Source organism: Phalaenopsis equestris, unplaced genomic scaffold (genome assembly GCF_001263595.1).
Source record: "Phalaenopsis equestris unplaced genomic scaffold, ASM126359v1 Scaffold232356, whole genome shotgun sequence".
Lineage (NCBI taxonomy): Eukaryota > Viridiplantae > Streptophyta > Magnoliopsida > Asparagales > Orchidaceae > Phalaenopsis > Phalaenopsis equestris.
In genome coordinates, this window is record NW_018250322.1 from 154,797 (window position 1) to 171,436 (window position 16,640).

Consider the following 16,640-nt stretch of genomic DNA (forward strand, 5'->3'; position numbering starts at 1 on the left):
AATTAGTTCCCAGACTCCCCCAACAAAGGATCATTTCTGCCTCGATTTAAAGACTCAGAAGACTAATTTGACGTTTTTATAGATTATGGGACTAAAATGATCCAGTGTGAATAGTTTTTGACAAATCACTCAATTTTGCTAATTCTGCAGATTGGATGCATACACTGTGGAGAGTATCTCCAGGAAGGCCATTCAGTGAAGGAAAAGCTTCCCTATCAAGAGATAGAACTCTATTGACTGCCTGTACCACAGATCATAGTCAGAAAATGGTCCTGAAACCAAACTGAACGTTCATATTAGGGACATTTATGCATGCCACACAATTCTTATATATTTACATATCAAACATCTAAATTTTCATATTAACATACATAACACTGAAATCTTTAATATCATATTAAAAGTATCATTACTACTTTTTTTTTAAAAGTAAAATGCACATTTTCAGGCATAGGTCTACAAAAGAATTGTGCGGTATGTATGTAAATTTCCTTTCTTATTTTCTCACCTCAGTAGCGTTTCTCACTTTCTTTGTTGACATATTCAGACTCTCTGCAATATTCTGCAGAAAAACCAAAGTAAATTGAAGAGTTTACAGTTTGTATGAACCAAAAAAAAAAACAATAATAACAGTAAAATAGAAATTTTCTTACATCAATAGATGGAGTGATTCCTTTCTCCTGCAGCCTGATTTTTGCATGGTGAATGGAGCTCAATCGTTCATGCAAATGAGTTGGTAATCTCAAGGTTCTCGAATTCTCAGCGAGAGTTCGAGAAACGCCCTGAAAAAGAGAGAGAACTGTAACTTTTTTTGCATCAAAGAATCTTCATTCAACACGAAAAATGTAATAAAAATCAAATTTTTATCATGATAATTTGATAGGAAATATAAAAATTTGAAATTTATGTGGCTTATAATCACCAGTGAAGTAAACCTGGCGGATCCACCAGTGTACCTAGGTTGAAATTTTTGCCGTTTTGGAGGAATAAAAATTAAAATTTTCTCATCATAATTTGATATGAAATATAAAAATTTGAAATTTACCAGGTTTATAATCAAATTTAACAAGACCTGGCAGATCCACCAGTATATAAAGATTAAAATTTTACATCCTTGGGAGGAATAAAAATCAAATTTTTATCACAATTAAGCACACCTGTCGGATCCACCAGTATACATAGGTTGAAATTTTGCAGCCTTTGGAGGAATCAAATTTCTCTATGCCGCGAAGTAATCCAATCAAACCACCCTGCAAAATCAAAATTTGAATCAATGAACACGTGATAATAGGAAAAATATCAGAGAAAACAGCTTGGAAGAAAGAAGAAACTATTAAATTGCAGATCTACCTGAATGAGGTCGGCCATGTCGGAGCCCATGTTATCATATTTTTGTGCAATGGACATGACAAGACGAACATTACTCATAGCAAGTTTCTCTGTTGCTAAAGAACATTCCAACAGCTTTGCACGCAGGCTTTTACAGGAGATTTTTAATGAAGAGGCGAGTTGTCTATCAGATGGTTCAAAACCCAACCTCTCCTTCAGTCTGAAATTCATATATTGTAAGAAAAAATTACAAATAAAGCTTACAATAGTAGTTGTGTGTGATTAGAGGACATCATAAAGGCCTAAAATTATATTTTATGGCATTTGCCTATATACCATCCGATTCCTATATATTTACACATGGAACACCTGAACTTTTTTTCTTCATATTTATACCACCCAATTTCATATCACATAAAAAATCTTCCAATTTCATACATGAATAGGGTGGTATGTATATAAACATTGAAGTTCATGTGTTGGCTCTTTAAATAAATAGGAATTGAGTGATATGCATGTAAATATTCCTTATATTTTATAAGTAATTGAGTGCAGCAATAATGAAAATTTTATGATGAATGTGCGACAAAACCAAGAAGAAAAAATTAAAGAATGATTTTGTTGGAGAAGAGCTCGGATTGACTTCAATCGAAGCTAATTAAAAAGAGTAAAGATAGATTTGGATGATTTGAACACGATATACTAAATAGTAGAAATTGGCTAATTAAATATGTAGATAAAACTTATTTTTGAATATTAGTAATGAAAAAGAGTGTGCCTAATATTGTAAGAACAGAATTTATTCAAAATGATTAGCGAATAATATGTTTAACATTTCAAACAGGAATGAATGAAAAATAATGATTTATAAGGCCAGTCCGAATAATGGGAACAAGAGTAACATTGATGAAAATGATAATAATGTTGTGAAAAACGATGAAAATAAAGTAAAATTAGAATGAGAAATTCGCAAACAGAAAAACATAGCGAAACACACAGATTTACGTGGTTCGGCAAAATGTCTATGTTCACGGAGCTGCAGAGGATTTTATTAGCTTTGAGGATTACACGTCGTCGACCACACCGACTATTACAAGAAATTGTTTCCCTCTCCCTGTCCGTCTCTCTTTCTCTCCTTCTTCTTATCTCTCTCTCTACCCGAGAGCCACCTAAAGAAGAAAACCGAGAAGAACCAACCAGAGAGCCTTGCGTTGCCTTCTTGTTCCGTAAGAAGGAGCACAGGAGATCTCACGCGAAGGGAGAGCTATATAGCTGAGATGAACTTCGTGCAGCTTTTAAAGCTTCTATTCGACCTATTAAAGGAATCCTGGAGAGCTGGGCAAGGCAAGCTGCCTTCATTTGCGAAAACGGGAGGGAACCTTTCCGTTTGTGTGACGAAATCAAGAGAGGCGAGAACTCAATAGGAAGAAGCAGTAAGGCATCCAACGAACGAAAGAATTAAATACATTTAATATCTTGCCAATGATACAGGACTTGTTCAAACATGGATGAAGTGAGTCCGACTCAACGTCGCCCAACAATTCTCCTTCTTGGAGACCAGAACACTGGCTGCATCGTCCTTTTCCGCAAACATGATATATTTCACCCCTTCACATTTGCAACTCAAAGCCTCTGTCTTCAAGCTAGAAAACCACATGAAGTTAAGCACAACATCGATTTCTCAAGAATAACACCTTTAGTCAACATATCAACATCAACATAGTTTTGTACCTCTAAGCTCGTTCTTGGGTTACTCATGTTTTTGCTTATAAATCCCACTGCATAGGCAATATCTTGTCTCTACTGAAAGCCCTTTTCAACAAGTTTAGTTTTGTACTTCTTCCTGTCATCATGCTGAGGCTTCACCCAGTACATCCACTTGTTGTGCAATGCATTCTTCCCTGGTGGAAGTTCTTTCAGTTCCCAAGTCTGATTCTCTGGCAGAGAATACATCTCGTCTTTCATGGCAAGCTCTCACTTGCTCGAATTTTCATCTTGCAAGATTTCTTCATAACTTTGTAATTCTCCGTCATTTGTCAACAGAATGCAATTCAAGGTTGGTGAGTAACGCTGAAGAAAATGTCTGTTTCCAACTGACCTATGAAATGTAGCTGTAGGGGCGCACGACTCTGAAGCTGACTGCGGAACAATAAAAATGTATGCCCATGACCCACTCTCCTCATCACTCAACAAACCTTACCTTTATATTGTGGTCATCAATGGTTGTGGCATAGTAACGAGAGCCTCCAAGGGATGTCACTGGAGAAGGTCCTCACATATTTGTGTGTACACAATCCAGTTTTGTTGCCTTTGCGCTCCACCACTTTCCAAGAAACTTACATTCTTCTAATTCTCCATAATGCAACTCTCAGACATGCTGAAATCAACTAACTTCAATTCTGGCAGATTGACTCTGAGCTGACGTTCTCTCATGCCCCTCTGACTCATGTGACCAAGTCTGAGTAAACCTGTAGTCATATATAGAGTGTCAATTTTCTTACCCTGCCAGTGCCCCTTTTGTAACCTTCCAGAAGCTATCTGAGAACACTATTATATGACCACTCTCATTGAGTTGCTCAATAGAAATGAGATTTTATTCAACTCAGGAACGTGTCTAACCTTTTGCAAAATCTATTTGCTCTTATTATGGAGTGCAATATCAACGTCTTCCATCCCATCACATCCAGAGTTTTTCCATCAGCCAGATACACCTTCCCAAAGTCACCTGCAACATAATTTCACATTAATTAGTTGTGGGAAGATGTATAGAAGGAAGCTATGGAAAGAAGCCTCTGAATCTAGTATCCAATCATCAATAGAACTGTGAATTTCTAGCAATAGTGCATCCAATAACTTATTTTCGAATATTAGTAATGAAAAAGAGTGCGCCTAATATTATAAGAATAGAATTTATTCAAAAATGATTAGCGAATAACAGGTTTAACATTTCAAACAGGAATGAATGAAAAAAAATGATTTATAAGGCCAGTCCGAATAATGGGAACAAGAGTAACATTGATGAAAATGATAATAATGTTGTGAAAAACGATGACAATAAAACAAAATTAGAATGAGAAATTAGCAAACAGAAAAACATAGCGAAATACACAGATTTACGTGGTTCGGCAAAATGCCTACGTTCACGGAGCTGCAGAGGATTTTATTAGCTTTGAGGATTACATGTCGTCGACCACGCCGACTATTACAAGAAATTGTTTCCCTCTCCCTCTGTCCGTCTCTCTTTCTCTCCTTCTTCTTATCTCTCTCTCTACCCGAGAGCCACCTAAAGAAGAAAATCGAGAAGAACCAACCAGAGAGCCTTGCGTTGCCTTCTTGTTCCGTAAGAAGGAGCACAGGAGATCTCACGCGAAGGGAGAGCTATATAGCTCAGATGAACTTCGTGCAGCTTTTAAAGCTTCTATTCGACCTATTAAAGGAATCCTGGAGAGCTGGGCAAGGCAAGCTGCCTTCATTTGCGAAAACGGGAGGGAACCTTTCCGTTTGTGTGACGAAATCAAGAGAGGCGAGAACTCAATAGGAAGAAGCAGTAAGGCATCCAACGAACGAAAGAATTAAATACATTTAATATCTTGCCAATGATACAGGACTTGTTCAAACATGGATGAAGTGAGTCCGACTCAACGTCGCCCAACAATTCTCCTTCTTGGAGACCAGAACACTGGCTGCATCGTCCTTTTCCGCAAACATGATATATTTCACCTTTGCAACTCAAAGTCTCTGTCTTCAAGCTAGAAAACCACCTGAAGTTAAGCACAACATCGGTTTCTCAAGAATAACACCTTTAGTCAACATATCAACATCAACATAGTTTTGTACATCTAAGCTCTTTCTTGGGTTACTCATGTTTTTGCTTATAAATCCCACTGCATAGGCAATATCTTGTCTCTACTGAAAGCCCTTTTCAACAAGTCTAGTTTTGTACCTCTTACTGTCATCATGCTCAGACTTCACCCAGTACATCCACTTGTTGTGCAATGCATTATTCCCTGGTGGAAGTTCTTTCAATTCCCAAGTCCGATTCTCTGGCAGAGAATACATCTCGTCTTTCATGGCAAGCTCTCACTTGCTCGAATTTTCATCTTGCAAGATTTCTTCATAACTTTGTAATTCTCCATCATTTGTCAACAGAATGTAGTTCAAGGTTGGTGAGTAACGCTGAGGAGAATGTCTGTTTCCAACTGACCTACGAAATGTAGCTGTAGGGGCGCACGACTCTAAAGCTGACTGCGGAACAATAAAAATGTACGCCCATGACCCACTCTCCTCATCACTCAACAAACCTTACCTTTATATTGTGGTCATCAATGGTTGTGGCATAGTAACGAGAGCCTCCAAGGGATGTCACTGGAGAAGGTCCTCACATATTTGTGTGTACACGATCCAGTTTTGTTGCTTTTGCGCTCCACCACTTTCCAAGAAACTTACATTCTTCTACTTCTCCATAATGCAACTCTCAGACATGCTGAGATCAACTAACTTCAGCTCTGGCAGATTGACTCTGAGCTGAAGTTCTCTCATGCCCCTCTGACTCATGTGACCAAGTCTGAGTAAACCTGTAATCATATATAGTGTGTCAATTTTCTTACCCTGCCAGTGCCCCTTTTGTAACCTTCCAGAAGCTATCTGAGAACACTATTATATGATCACTCTTATTGAGCTGCTCAACAGAAATGAGGTTTTATTCAACTCAGGAATGTGTCTAACCTTTTACAAAATCTATTTGCTCTTATTATGGAGTGCAATATCAACGTCTTCCATCCCATCACATCCAGAGCTTTTTCATCAGCTAGATACACCTTCCCAAAGTCACCTGCAACATAGTTCCACATTAACTCTCGGGGAGAAGATGTATGGAAAGAAGCCTCTGAATCTAGTATCCAATCATCAATAGAACTGTGAATTTCTAGCAATAGTGCATCCTGTACTTCTTCAGTTACAACATTAGCGCTATCATCCTCTGCCTTTTTCGGATTTTTGCAGTTCATTTTTATGTGGCCAACTTTTTCCTAATTCCAGTAGGTTGTCTGCTGACCCGACTTTGACTTATTCTTGCCTCTGTGCTTTGATATTGATCTTCCTCTGTTTTATTTTCTGTCATCTGATCTCCCTCTAGAATCTACATTCAGTGCCGAACTCAAACCCGAGCTCTCGCCAAACTTTTTTCTGCGCACCTCCCCAGTCAAAATTAAATCACAAATATCATCGTATTTCAATGTAAATTTACCTGCAAAATTGTTAATTGTCATCTTCATGTCTTCCCAACTATTTGATAATGAAACCAACAATATCAGCGCATGTATCTCATCGTCAAAATCAATTTCAACAGAAGACAATTGATTTGTAATGGTATTGAAATCATTTAGATGTTGAGCGACAGACATAACTTCTGTCATCTTTAAGTTGAATAATTTTTTCATCAAGTGCACTTTGTTATTCGTCGATGGCTTTTCATACATACCTGACAAAGCTTCAATGAGATTTACAGTACTATTTTCCTTGATAATATTGTGGGCAACAGATCTAGATAGGGTTAATTGAATAACCCCCAAAACTTGTCGATCCAACAAATTCCATTCAATCTCGTTCATTTTTTCCGGTTGTTTTTCTAGTACAGTAGGTGAAGTTTCTTCTCATAGAAGTAGACATCTATCTACATCCTCCAGTAATCAAAATCTGTGTCATTAAACTTCTCGATCCTCAATGTCATCACCTCATCTCCAGTCATCGCTTTCCTCAAATCCAAGTCAAGGCTCTGATACCAATTGTTGTGAAAAACGGCGACAATAAAACAAAATTGAAACGAGAAATTTGCAAACAAAAAAACACAGCGGACCACACATATTTATGTGGTTTTGTAAATTCCCTACATTTACGGAGCTGCAAAGGATTTTATAGCTTTCAGGATTGCAAGTCGTCAACCACATCGACTATTACAAGAAACTCTTTCTGTACCCCTTTGTCTCTCTCTCTCTCTCTCCTTCTCCTTATCTCTCTCTCTCTCCCTCTACCTGAGAGCCACCCAAAGAAGAAAACCAAGGAGAAGAACTAACCGAAGAGCCATTTCAACGGTTTTGTAATGGTACATATCTAACCCCTGAACTTTGATATCTACATCTATAACTCTTTGGTGTTATAAAACTATGAATTGCGTTGCCTTCTTGTTCCGTAAAAAGGAGCACCGGAGAACTCACGCAAAGGGAGAGCTATATAGCTGAGATGAACTTTTTGCAGTTTTTAAATTTTCTATTCAGCCCATCAAAGAAATCCCTGGAGAGCTGAGCAAGGCAAGCTGCCTTAATTCGCGAAAATGGGAGGGAGCCTTTACTTCTGTGTTATGAAATCAAGAGAGGCGAGAACTCGATAGGAAGAAGTGGTAAGGCATCCAACGAAGGAAAGAATTAAATACATTTAATATCTTGCCAACGATACAAGAATTGTCCAAACATGGATAAAGTGAGTTGGGCCCCACATCGCCCAACAAATAATAGTAATAATAATCAAATCATTTAAGAAGCTATACATTAGGAATGCATTGACACTAATTTCTAGGAGATCCAGCAAATTAAAAGATAGAAATGTACAAATAAGGGGGCCCACGGGCGGGAGGTCAAAAGACCCGCTAACTTGATCAGATGAAATTCTCCGTATCGGGGTTGGAAGCCGACTGGGTGTAGGCCATCCGAACCAGGGACCAAGTCCAATCGAGCCGAGCTGAGATATTAATTTGTCTATCGCCACAACCCGACTCAAGGTACAAGTTCAATATCATCAACAGTTTCATGGACACCCCTGAGATTACTCATAAGGGATCAAGATGTGGCAATAACATAACCCATGAGCTTCCCGAAGGACCTAATCATCAAGGAATGAGATATTTCTTGGATTACGGTGATTCACCATCTACTCGATAATATAGTTTCATTCCGCCAATAAGAGCTCATCAATCAGGTATCAATGGTTGATAGTCAGACCAGCAACCCTGATTCAACACACTCCGACGAGCTGGTCTTGCTGAACGAAGAACCATTGATTTAAGCTGAACCGAGTTAGAGGGTAGCTGAGTTGTAGGCCCATACTGCAAAATACCTAAAATACCTTGTAACGCTCACATTAAAGTGGGGGCAAACAAGTAAGTTTGCATATTGTATTCCCTTCTCCATAAATAGAAGAATTGTTTTATGAGAAATGACTAATCTATAATACTGATTACTATTTATTATTGTACATCTCTCTATCTCTCTTTATCTCTTGTCTCAAGCTCTATTCCTTGAGTGTAATTCAAGATTCAACATAATCAAAAGAGAATTTAAAGAATTTAAAAATGAAACAAATATTAGATTAACAACATGTACATTACCACTAAAATCATAAAGAAAATAGTTTTCACGAAGGCTCCATAGAAAATAGTACTATATCAGTCCATTGTCATAATAATAACACTCTACATTGGCCAGCAAGCATAAGAGAAAAAAGTTAAATGTTCCTACCATGGGTGGTGAGGCACGTAGGTAATATTATTTTATCTCTACCATTACAAAACCGTTGAAATGGCATTAAAAGAATAAAAATTTACATAAATGAAAATAATTCTTATGTATTACATATCTAACCCCTGAACTTTGATATTTACATCTATAACTCTTTGGTGTTATAAAACTATGAATGAAAATACAAATTTTACTCTTAAAAAGTTATTAATAGTAATGTTTTTTTACAAAATGTTAAGGATTTGAGTGTTATGCATGGAAATATGAAAATTAGATGTTAGATATGTTAATGTTTAAGAATTGTGTGGTGGTACTAATTATGTGAATGCCCTCACAAACAAAAGGGGTGAGGGGGGGCATTTAAATATATACCGCCCAATCCCCATGTATGTACATACCAATGGAAAAGATTTAGCCTTTATATATGCCAAATGTTAGCCACATAAGTTCTGCTATCTTATTATATCTCAGTTTCCGTATGTTTTAAACTAAATCTTCTATTTATCCAATATAAAAAAAAAATTTAAGAGAAGTTCACTAAATTCATTTAAATCAGAGCAGAAATGCTGAAACTTTCAATCTATGAAGACCAATCTCATCGATCATTCTGATTATTTGATGCCGATACCACCAATAACAGCCAAATGAAAAGAATCAAAAGAACAGTTTTTAACAAACAATTTCATAAGTACAACTCCTAAGCAAGAAACAAGTTATAAAACATTCTGCAACTAAGAAAAGCAAAGAAGTTATTACAGTAAAAACTATTAAGTAAATATGAAAGTTTAGATGTTCCATGTGTAAATACATCAGAATTCTGTCCCCCTTTTTATCATCTTCATCGTTTCAGATGAAGGAAGAAGAAGAAGAAGAATACCTGACCACATGCGCTGGATGAGCAGAGAAAGATTGGATTTTGAGATTTCCAATGGAGAAGAAAGCGCTTCTGGGCTTTTTTTTCTTTCTTTTTTTATAAAAACCTTAATTTCTCTGTATTTTTTCTACTATTTTTTTTTTAACAGAGAGAAAAGGAGCTATTTTTCTTCGTCTTGTTAGAGGAGGAGGAGAGGGTGGGAAGATATGGAAGGGGAGGAGACTATTGGTTGGAGGAGATATCATGTTGCGCCTTATGTGGTGATTTTGGGGCGTGTGGTTTCTGTGGGCCCACCATCATTCAGCCGGTGAGAATGTAAGGATGAGATGGCTAGGCGTGTAAACGAACCGAACACGAACGAATAAAGCTTGTGTTCGTGTTCGCTTTATTTAAAATTTAGTTTGTTTGAAATAAGCTCGTGTTCGTTTCTTAACGAACGAACCGAACACAAGTTGTTCGCGAACGACGAGCCAGTTTGACATCCCTAATATCAATATATAAAAATAATATTATATATTAATTATATAACTTATATTATATAAATATTCAATATTTATATTAGTATATTACTGCTATAGTATATTAATATATTATTATTATTGTAAACTTCCTCCTCCTCCTCTCCGCTCTCCGTTGCTCCGCCGAGATCCCAGATGGAGCAACCCCCGCCTTCCTCTCAGTACTAGTTGCAGCACTCCTCACATGTCGGAATGAGAGCTCCCATTGCTTCTCCAACATGGATTTCTGCAACAAGATTAGGGCTTCGAGGGAAGATTCGATGTCACCGCCGTGATCCTCGACGGCACCGCCGCCGGAGATGTCGAACGAGTTATGAGCGGCGGAGGGGGCGTAAGTATCGACATGTGTCATAAGAGCTTTGATGGGTTTTGATTGTCTGTGTGCTGAAGCTTCCGTGCAAAAATTTGATGACTTTTGAGCAAATATAATGGCTATATTTGAAGTTGTTGATGGCCGAACAGTTTTATGATCAGAAAAAATGTTTTTTTCTGCAAAATCTGAGGAATAAAAAGAGCTTCTTGGAAACCTTTTTCCGGCAGCCAGACCTACAACTGCGGCCATCACCATCTTGCATCAAGCAGCTTTAATAACAAAAAACACAGATTTGTTAGTGAAATTTCAATGAAATTAGATTTTATTGCAAGCAAGGTAAAAAATTACAGTTCTTTTAAGAATCATTTAAATGGAACATGGAAACGATTTAGCCTTTATATATGCTAAATGTTAGCCACATAAGTCCTGCTATCTTATTAAATCTCAGTTTCCGTATGTTTTAAACTAAATCTTTTATTTATCCAATATAAAAAAAATTAAAGAGAAGTTCACTAAACTCATTTAAATAAAAAAGGAAAAACAACAACAAGAGCAGAAATGCTGAAACTTTCAATCTATGAAGACCAATCTCATCGATCATTCTGATTATTTGATGCCGATACCACCAATAACAGCCAAATGAAAAGAATCAAAAGAACAGTTTTTAACAAACAATTTCATAAGTACAACTCCTAAGCAAGAAACAAGTTATAAAACATTCTGCAACTAAGAAAAGCAAAGAAGTTATTACAGTAAAAACTATTAAGTAAATATGAAAGTTTAGATGTTCCATGTGTAAATACATCAGAATTCTGTCCCCCTTTTTATCATCTTCATCGTTTCAGATGAAGGAAGAAGAAGAAGAAGAATACCTGACCACATGCGCTGGATGAGCAGAGAAAGATTGGATTTTGAGATTTCCAATGGAGAAGAAAGCGCTTCTGGGCTTTTTTTTCTTTCTTTTTTTATAAAAACCTTAATTTCTCTGTATTTTTTCTACTATTTTTTTTTTAACAGAGAGAAAAGGAGCTATTTTTCTTCGTCTTGTTAGAGGAGGAGGAGAGGGTGGGAAGATATGGAAGGGGAGGAGACTATTGGTTGGAGGAGATATCATGTTGCGCCTTATGTGGTGATTTTGGGGCGTGTGGTTTCTGTGGGCCCACCATCATTCAGCCGGTGAGAATCTAAGGATGAGATGGCTAGGCGTGTAAACAAACCGAACACGAACGAACAAAGCTTGTGTTCGTGTTCGCTTTATTTAAAATTTAGTTTGTTTGAAATAAGCTCGTGTTCGTTTCTTAACGAACGAAGTATTATTATTTTATTATATATTATAATTTATAAAATTTAATGTTTTAAAATATAATAAATTTTTTATATATAATTATTTTATATTATTTTATATTTCAAACAATAACGATTCGAACACGAACGAACGCATCACTGTTCGTGTTTGGTTTGTTTAACTAACCGAACGAAAAAAATTTGTTCGCGTTTGTCTCGTTTACTTATCGAACGAATCGAACGTGAACTCATTGACGAACCGAACACGAACTGTTCGCGAACAACGAGCTTTTTTGACAGCCCTAGAGATGGCTTCATTTGTTTTTTTTTTTTTGCCACAGAATTTCTTGAAGGAGTTTTTACATATCTAGCACTCCAAATTTTGATATTTACGGATTTCACCCCTCTTGTTAAATATTACTAGCCACAGAAAGTTAATTGCAGGTAACACCAAAAAAGGCATCCCATCAATCCTGTGTTAATTTTAGTTTCTCCCTCTTCATTCACAAGACCTAATCTCGCCCTCATTATTACGTCCGTCGTCTGGACGCCGAGCTGCGTCAAGGCGACGGTCGTGATACAGTGGAGGTCTGATCTATTGCTCATGAGGATCAAGAGAAAAAAAACATTTACTAGTACTTATAGAACTTTTGCTTTTAGAAGAATATCATTTGAATTATGTATTGCCTATGTAACTTTTCAAAGATATATGATGTCAATTTTCTATAATCTAATTGAAAATGGAATTGAAATTTTTATGGATTATTTCTCAGTATTTAAAACTTCTTTTAATTTATGTTTAGATCATTTAGGAAGAGTTATGAAGCGTTGTGAAGAAATAAATTTTGTTCTCAACTGTGAAAATTGTAAATATATGGTTGCATGACGAATAGTATTAGGGCATAAAATTTCTGAAAAAGTCATAAAAAACTCTCCAGAGCTCCATCATTCCTTCCATGTCAAATCCATTATCCCAAGGACAAAATCCACCATTAATTGAGCTTACCCGAACCCGGACACATTCGAATTTCATTACATTTGACTCAGTTTCACCATCCATCACTTCCATTAACTTCTCTGAGCAATAAATCCCACTTCCCTAATCAATTGTGCAAACTCTAAGCCCTCTAGATCATTGCTTAATTGAGGAGCACATGGGTTTGATCAACTTCATAAACTGAGGCTTTGGGACTTCAAATTGGGACTTGAAGCATACTCATTGGATCGTTATAAAGTTGATACAACAATTGGATTGAGAAGATCACCACCAAATTGAGGTACCTTTCTATTTTTCTTAGTTCACTTTGGTTTTCGGCCTTTGCGAAATAAACATGCTTGCTAAATGATCTTTTTTGTTAGATAGATAGGTCTTAATGCGATGAACGTGTAGAGCCGTAGATTTTTTAAATCCATAGAGAAATGAAGTAGATCGAGCAGTTTCCTTTATATGGACTGTGCTCGATTCTTAGCCCTTCATGAACAATGAACTGATACCATCCATTTCTTATTTAGAAAAATGGGTGACTCGGATTAACGTGGGATTGTGTGTCATTGTTCGATTCACAAACGGTATTGTGGAAAGGGAGTTGATGAGTAGGTTGTTACGGCCAAGGCAGAGTGGGATTATGTGTCATTGACATACGGTATTGTGGAGAGGGAGTTGATGAGTAGGTTGTTACGGCCAAGGCAGTGAATCAGAGCGAGACACATGGAAAGGGAGGATGATGAGGCAGCTGACACGGCGGGCCTATAAAAAAAATTACTTAATTATTCTGAATTAATAAAATCCATTTAATTCCACATAACTTTAAAAATCATAGGAAATTAAAAAATGATAAAAATACAAAAATAAATGTATTGGATTCGAGAAAACTAAGAAAATTTAATAAAAATAAAATCAGAAGATAATAACATTAAATAAATTTTAAATGATTTTTAAACCATTAGAACAAATATTAATTCATAAAATTTAAAATATAAATCAAAATAAAATGAAATTACATCTGATTGAACCTCTTGACCATATGATACCTCTGTAATTTTTTTCATAAATAGATATAAATTTTGATTACTTAAATGAAGTTTCCTCGTGCTTTTGCATTTATCGAAAAAAAATAATTCTAGAAATTAAAATATATTTTGAAAAAAATATAGATTAACCTCTGAAATATTAAATGGCCTATGGGTGATCACTTTATTCAATTAGACATTAATCTTGATTATTACATGATAGTTTATTAAATTTTCTTAATAAATGTATATTTGTAAATATTATATTTATAGTTTAAGACCTCTTTTATTTAACATTGGATTATATTAGGGGTTAAATGAGTAAAAACTATGCTGAAACATTGATGGGAAGAATGAAACATGATGCGTTAGTTAGAACTTTAATCAAATCCATAAAACATGCAAACAGTTATTAAGATTAATTAGTAAATTGTTAAGAATTTGAAACCTTAAAGTGCTTGGATGATTAATTGGTGGGCAATACTGTTTGAAATTGATTAACTTACTAATTAAGATCTCCCACCACAATTTAAATGGTTTTGCATAATAATCTACTTGAAAATTATCAAAATTTATAAAATTATGAAATCATGTTTAAGGGCTAAAATAAACAAATAAAAATGATTAAGTTGAATAATCTAATTGGAATCATACTTAAAATCATAAATGAATAAATTTCAATAAAATTGAGATTAGTTTGAAAGTAAGCATTGGTGAGCATGTAGTTTTCCCTTAAATTTACAAATTTACTTTTTCTTAACTTTAATTCATTAAAACAAAATTCAATTGAATAAAAATTATTGAACTTTATGGAATAACTTGAACTTTATAAGTAAATAATATACTAATTGATAGATAGATAGATAGATAAGTATATATATATATAGTGAATTTTGATAGTTTTTAAAGCAATTTAGGATATTTTTTTTATTTTCTTCAAAATTGTAAAATTGCCTTTATTACCTTAACAACTTAAAAATAAACTATATATAATTCAAAATCACTAAAATTTAAAATGGAACTCTTAAATGGAACATAAATAACAAAACACTATAAAAATTTATAAATTTAATGTTGGTTTTGAGGTAGATTTATAAGTTTCTCTGAATATACAAAAAAAAAAAAAAAAAAAAAAAAAAAAAAATTTATTTTCCCATTACATAATAACCACTTAGTAAATGAAAGAAGTAGAAGTAATGAAACTCAATTAATCGAACCAAATTGTTAATCAACTGAAGATAAATCATTAAAAATATTTCCAACGTAGGCAGAAGTGGTTGAAATATAAATAAGATATTTAAAAATATAAATTTCTTAGTAAAATATGAATAATTTTTCTTATAGAACTCCAAAATAAATGAAGTCTTCACCCATAGGTCAATTGAATTGAAAGAAGTAATAAAATAAAAAATTTTGCTTTGATTCATTACTCTCTTAATTATTTTCTATTAATAAACCTATTAATAAGTCAAATAATTCATGAAAAATCTAAAATGAACTTGAAATGATTTAGAAAATTATGAGATTGTTTGGAATCATACTTCAAACATTTAAGTGAAATTTAAAGTACTTTGGAGACCACTTAACTTTATTATGAATTTTTGAATAAAATCACCTTCAAAATTAAGATAAATCTAACAAATACAATAAAATGCAAAAATACATAAAATTTTAACATAAAGCTTTTCAACTTAATATTTATTTATTACATTATTTTGAAATTAGGTAAGTCAAAATAATTTAAACCTTAAAAATCACAAAATTTTCAACAAAATAGTTCATAAGATTACAGAAAAACAACGAAAAAATCTAAAAGTATAATGATTTGAGTTTATAAGAACCATATTCACTTCCCCAAGTGATTAATGGATTCTTACAAATTTTAATGATGTTAAACCTTGATATATGTCTTCAATAAAGCATATAAATGAGCTTAATTAAAAAAATATATACTAATCATAAAAATATAATAACAATAAAAATTAATAAAAAAAAATAATAAACAATAATAATTAATCCTTTAGGTTTACAAAGGCTTCTTCGACGACGTAAAACAAAAGTTTTCCGATCTAAACAGATTTAACTACCTCTTTAAGAAAAGTAAATCCAAAACTAACAATAATAACAGGATGATGGAACCATGAGATATTGACCAGTGTAGCATAAAATAAAATTTAATTAGTTTTCAATAGTCACTTCTGTCATAATAAACATTTTATAAGAACTCTAACCTAATTTTGTTTCGCAAGGCTACTATAAGTAAATAATAAGAACCTATGATAAACCTTTTAAGGCATGATTTTCTTCTTTTCTTGAGTCATTTTCTTTATAGACTTTGGTGGTGTTGTGGCTAGTCAATTATCTGCCTCTCATATATCTAAAAGAAAATGAAACATGAAACGAATGATGAACCTCAAATAAAACCCAACGTTTTCTCAGATGGTGTTGATTAATAAGTCATTACCTTTGTTTAGAATGACTTAAATCATCACACACTCTTAGGCTTTTGCATGATTGTATATCATGCAATATAAAAACCTATCTTTTAGGATTCTGATGTAGTTTGTCTAATACGAGGCTTTTGCATGTTTCTATATTGTGCAATATAAGTTCTAAATTTCTATATAAATTACATGATCGAAACATCATTCATTTAAAAGAATAATAATAAAATACAGAAAAAAAAAACAAGAGACAAAACAATGCTTTCTATAATAAAATCAAATGCAATAAACAAAACCAAAGCGCATGACAAGAATGCATCCGAAGCAGCAGCCACCAACGCGAATATTTCAATCTCAGGT

General features: G+C 34.3%; 1 protein-coding gene across 1 annotated transcript; it reads right to left on the reverse strand.

Annotated features, from left to right (window-relative positions):
• Positions 1 to 91: 91 nt before the first annotated feature.
• Positions 92 to 11,618, reverse strand: LOC110038272 (RNA polymerase sigma factor sigA-like). Its single transcript, XM_020743057.1, has 10 exons — positions 11,415 to 11,618; positions 10,319 to 10,811; positions 6,522 to 6,612; positions 6,117 to 6,311; positions 5,937 to 6,007; positions 1,351 to 1,588; positions 1,158 to 1,250; positions 654 to 782; positions 509 to 562; positions 92 to 241 (listed from the first exon to the last, which is right to left on the reverse strand). Exons 2-10 carry the CDS (start codon positions 10,795 to 10,797, stop codon positions 92 to 94), a joined length of 1,500 nt encoding a protein of 499 aa, XP_020598716.1. The 5' UTR covers positions 10,798 to 10,811; positions 11,415 to 11,618.
• Between the last annotated feature and the right edge of the window lie 5,022 nt (positions 11,619 to 16,640).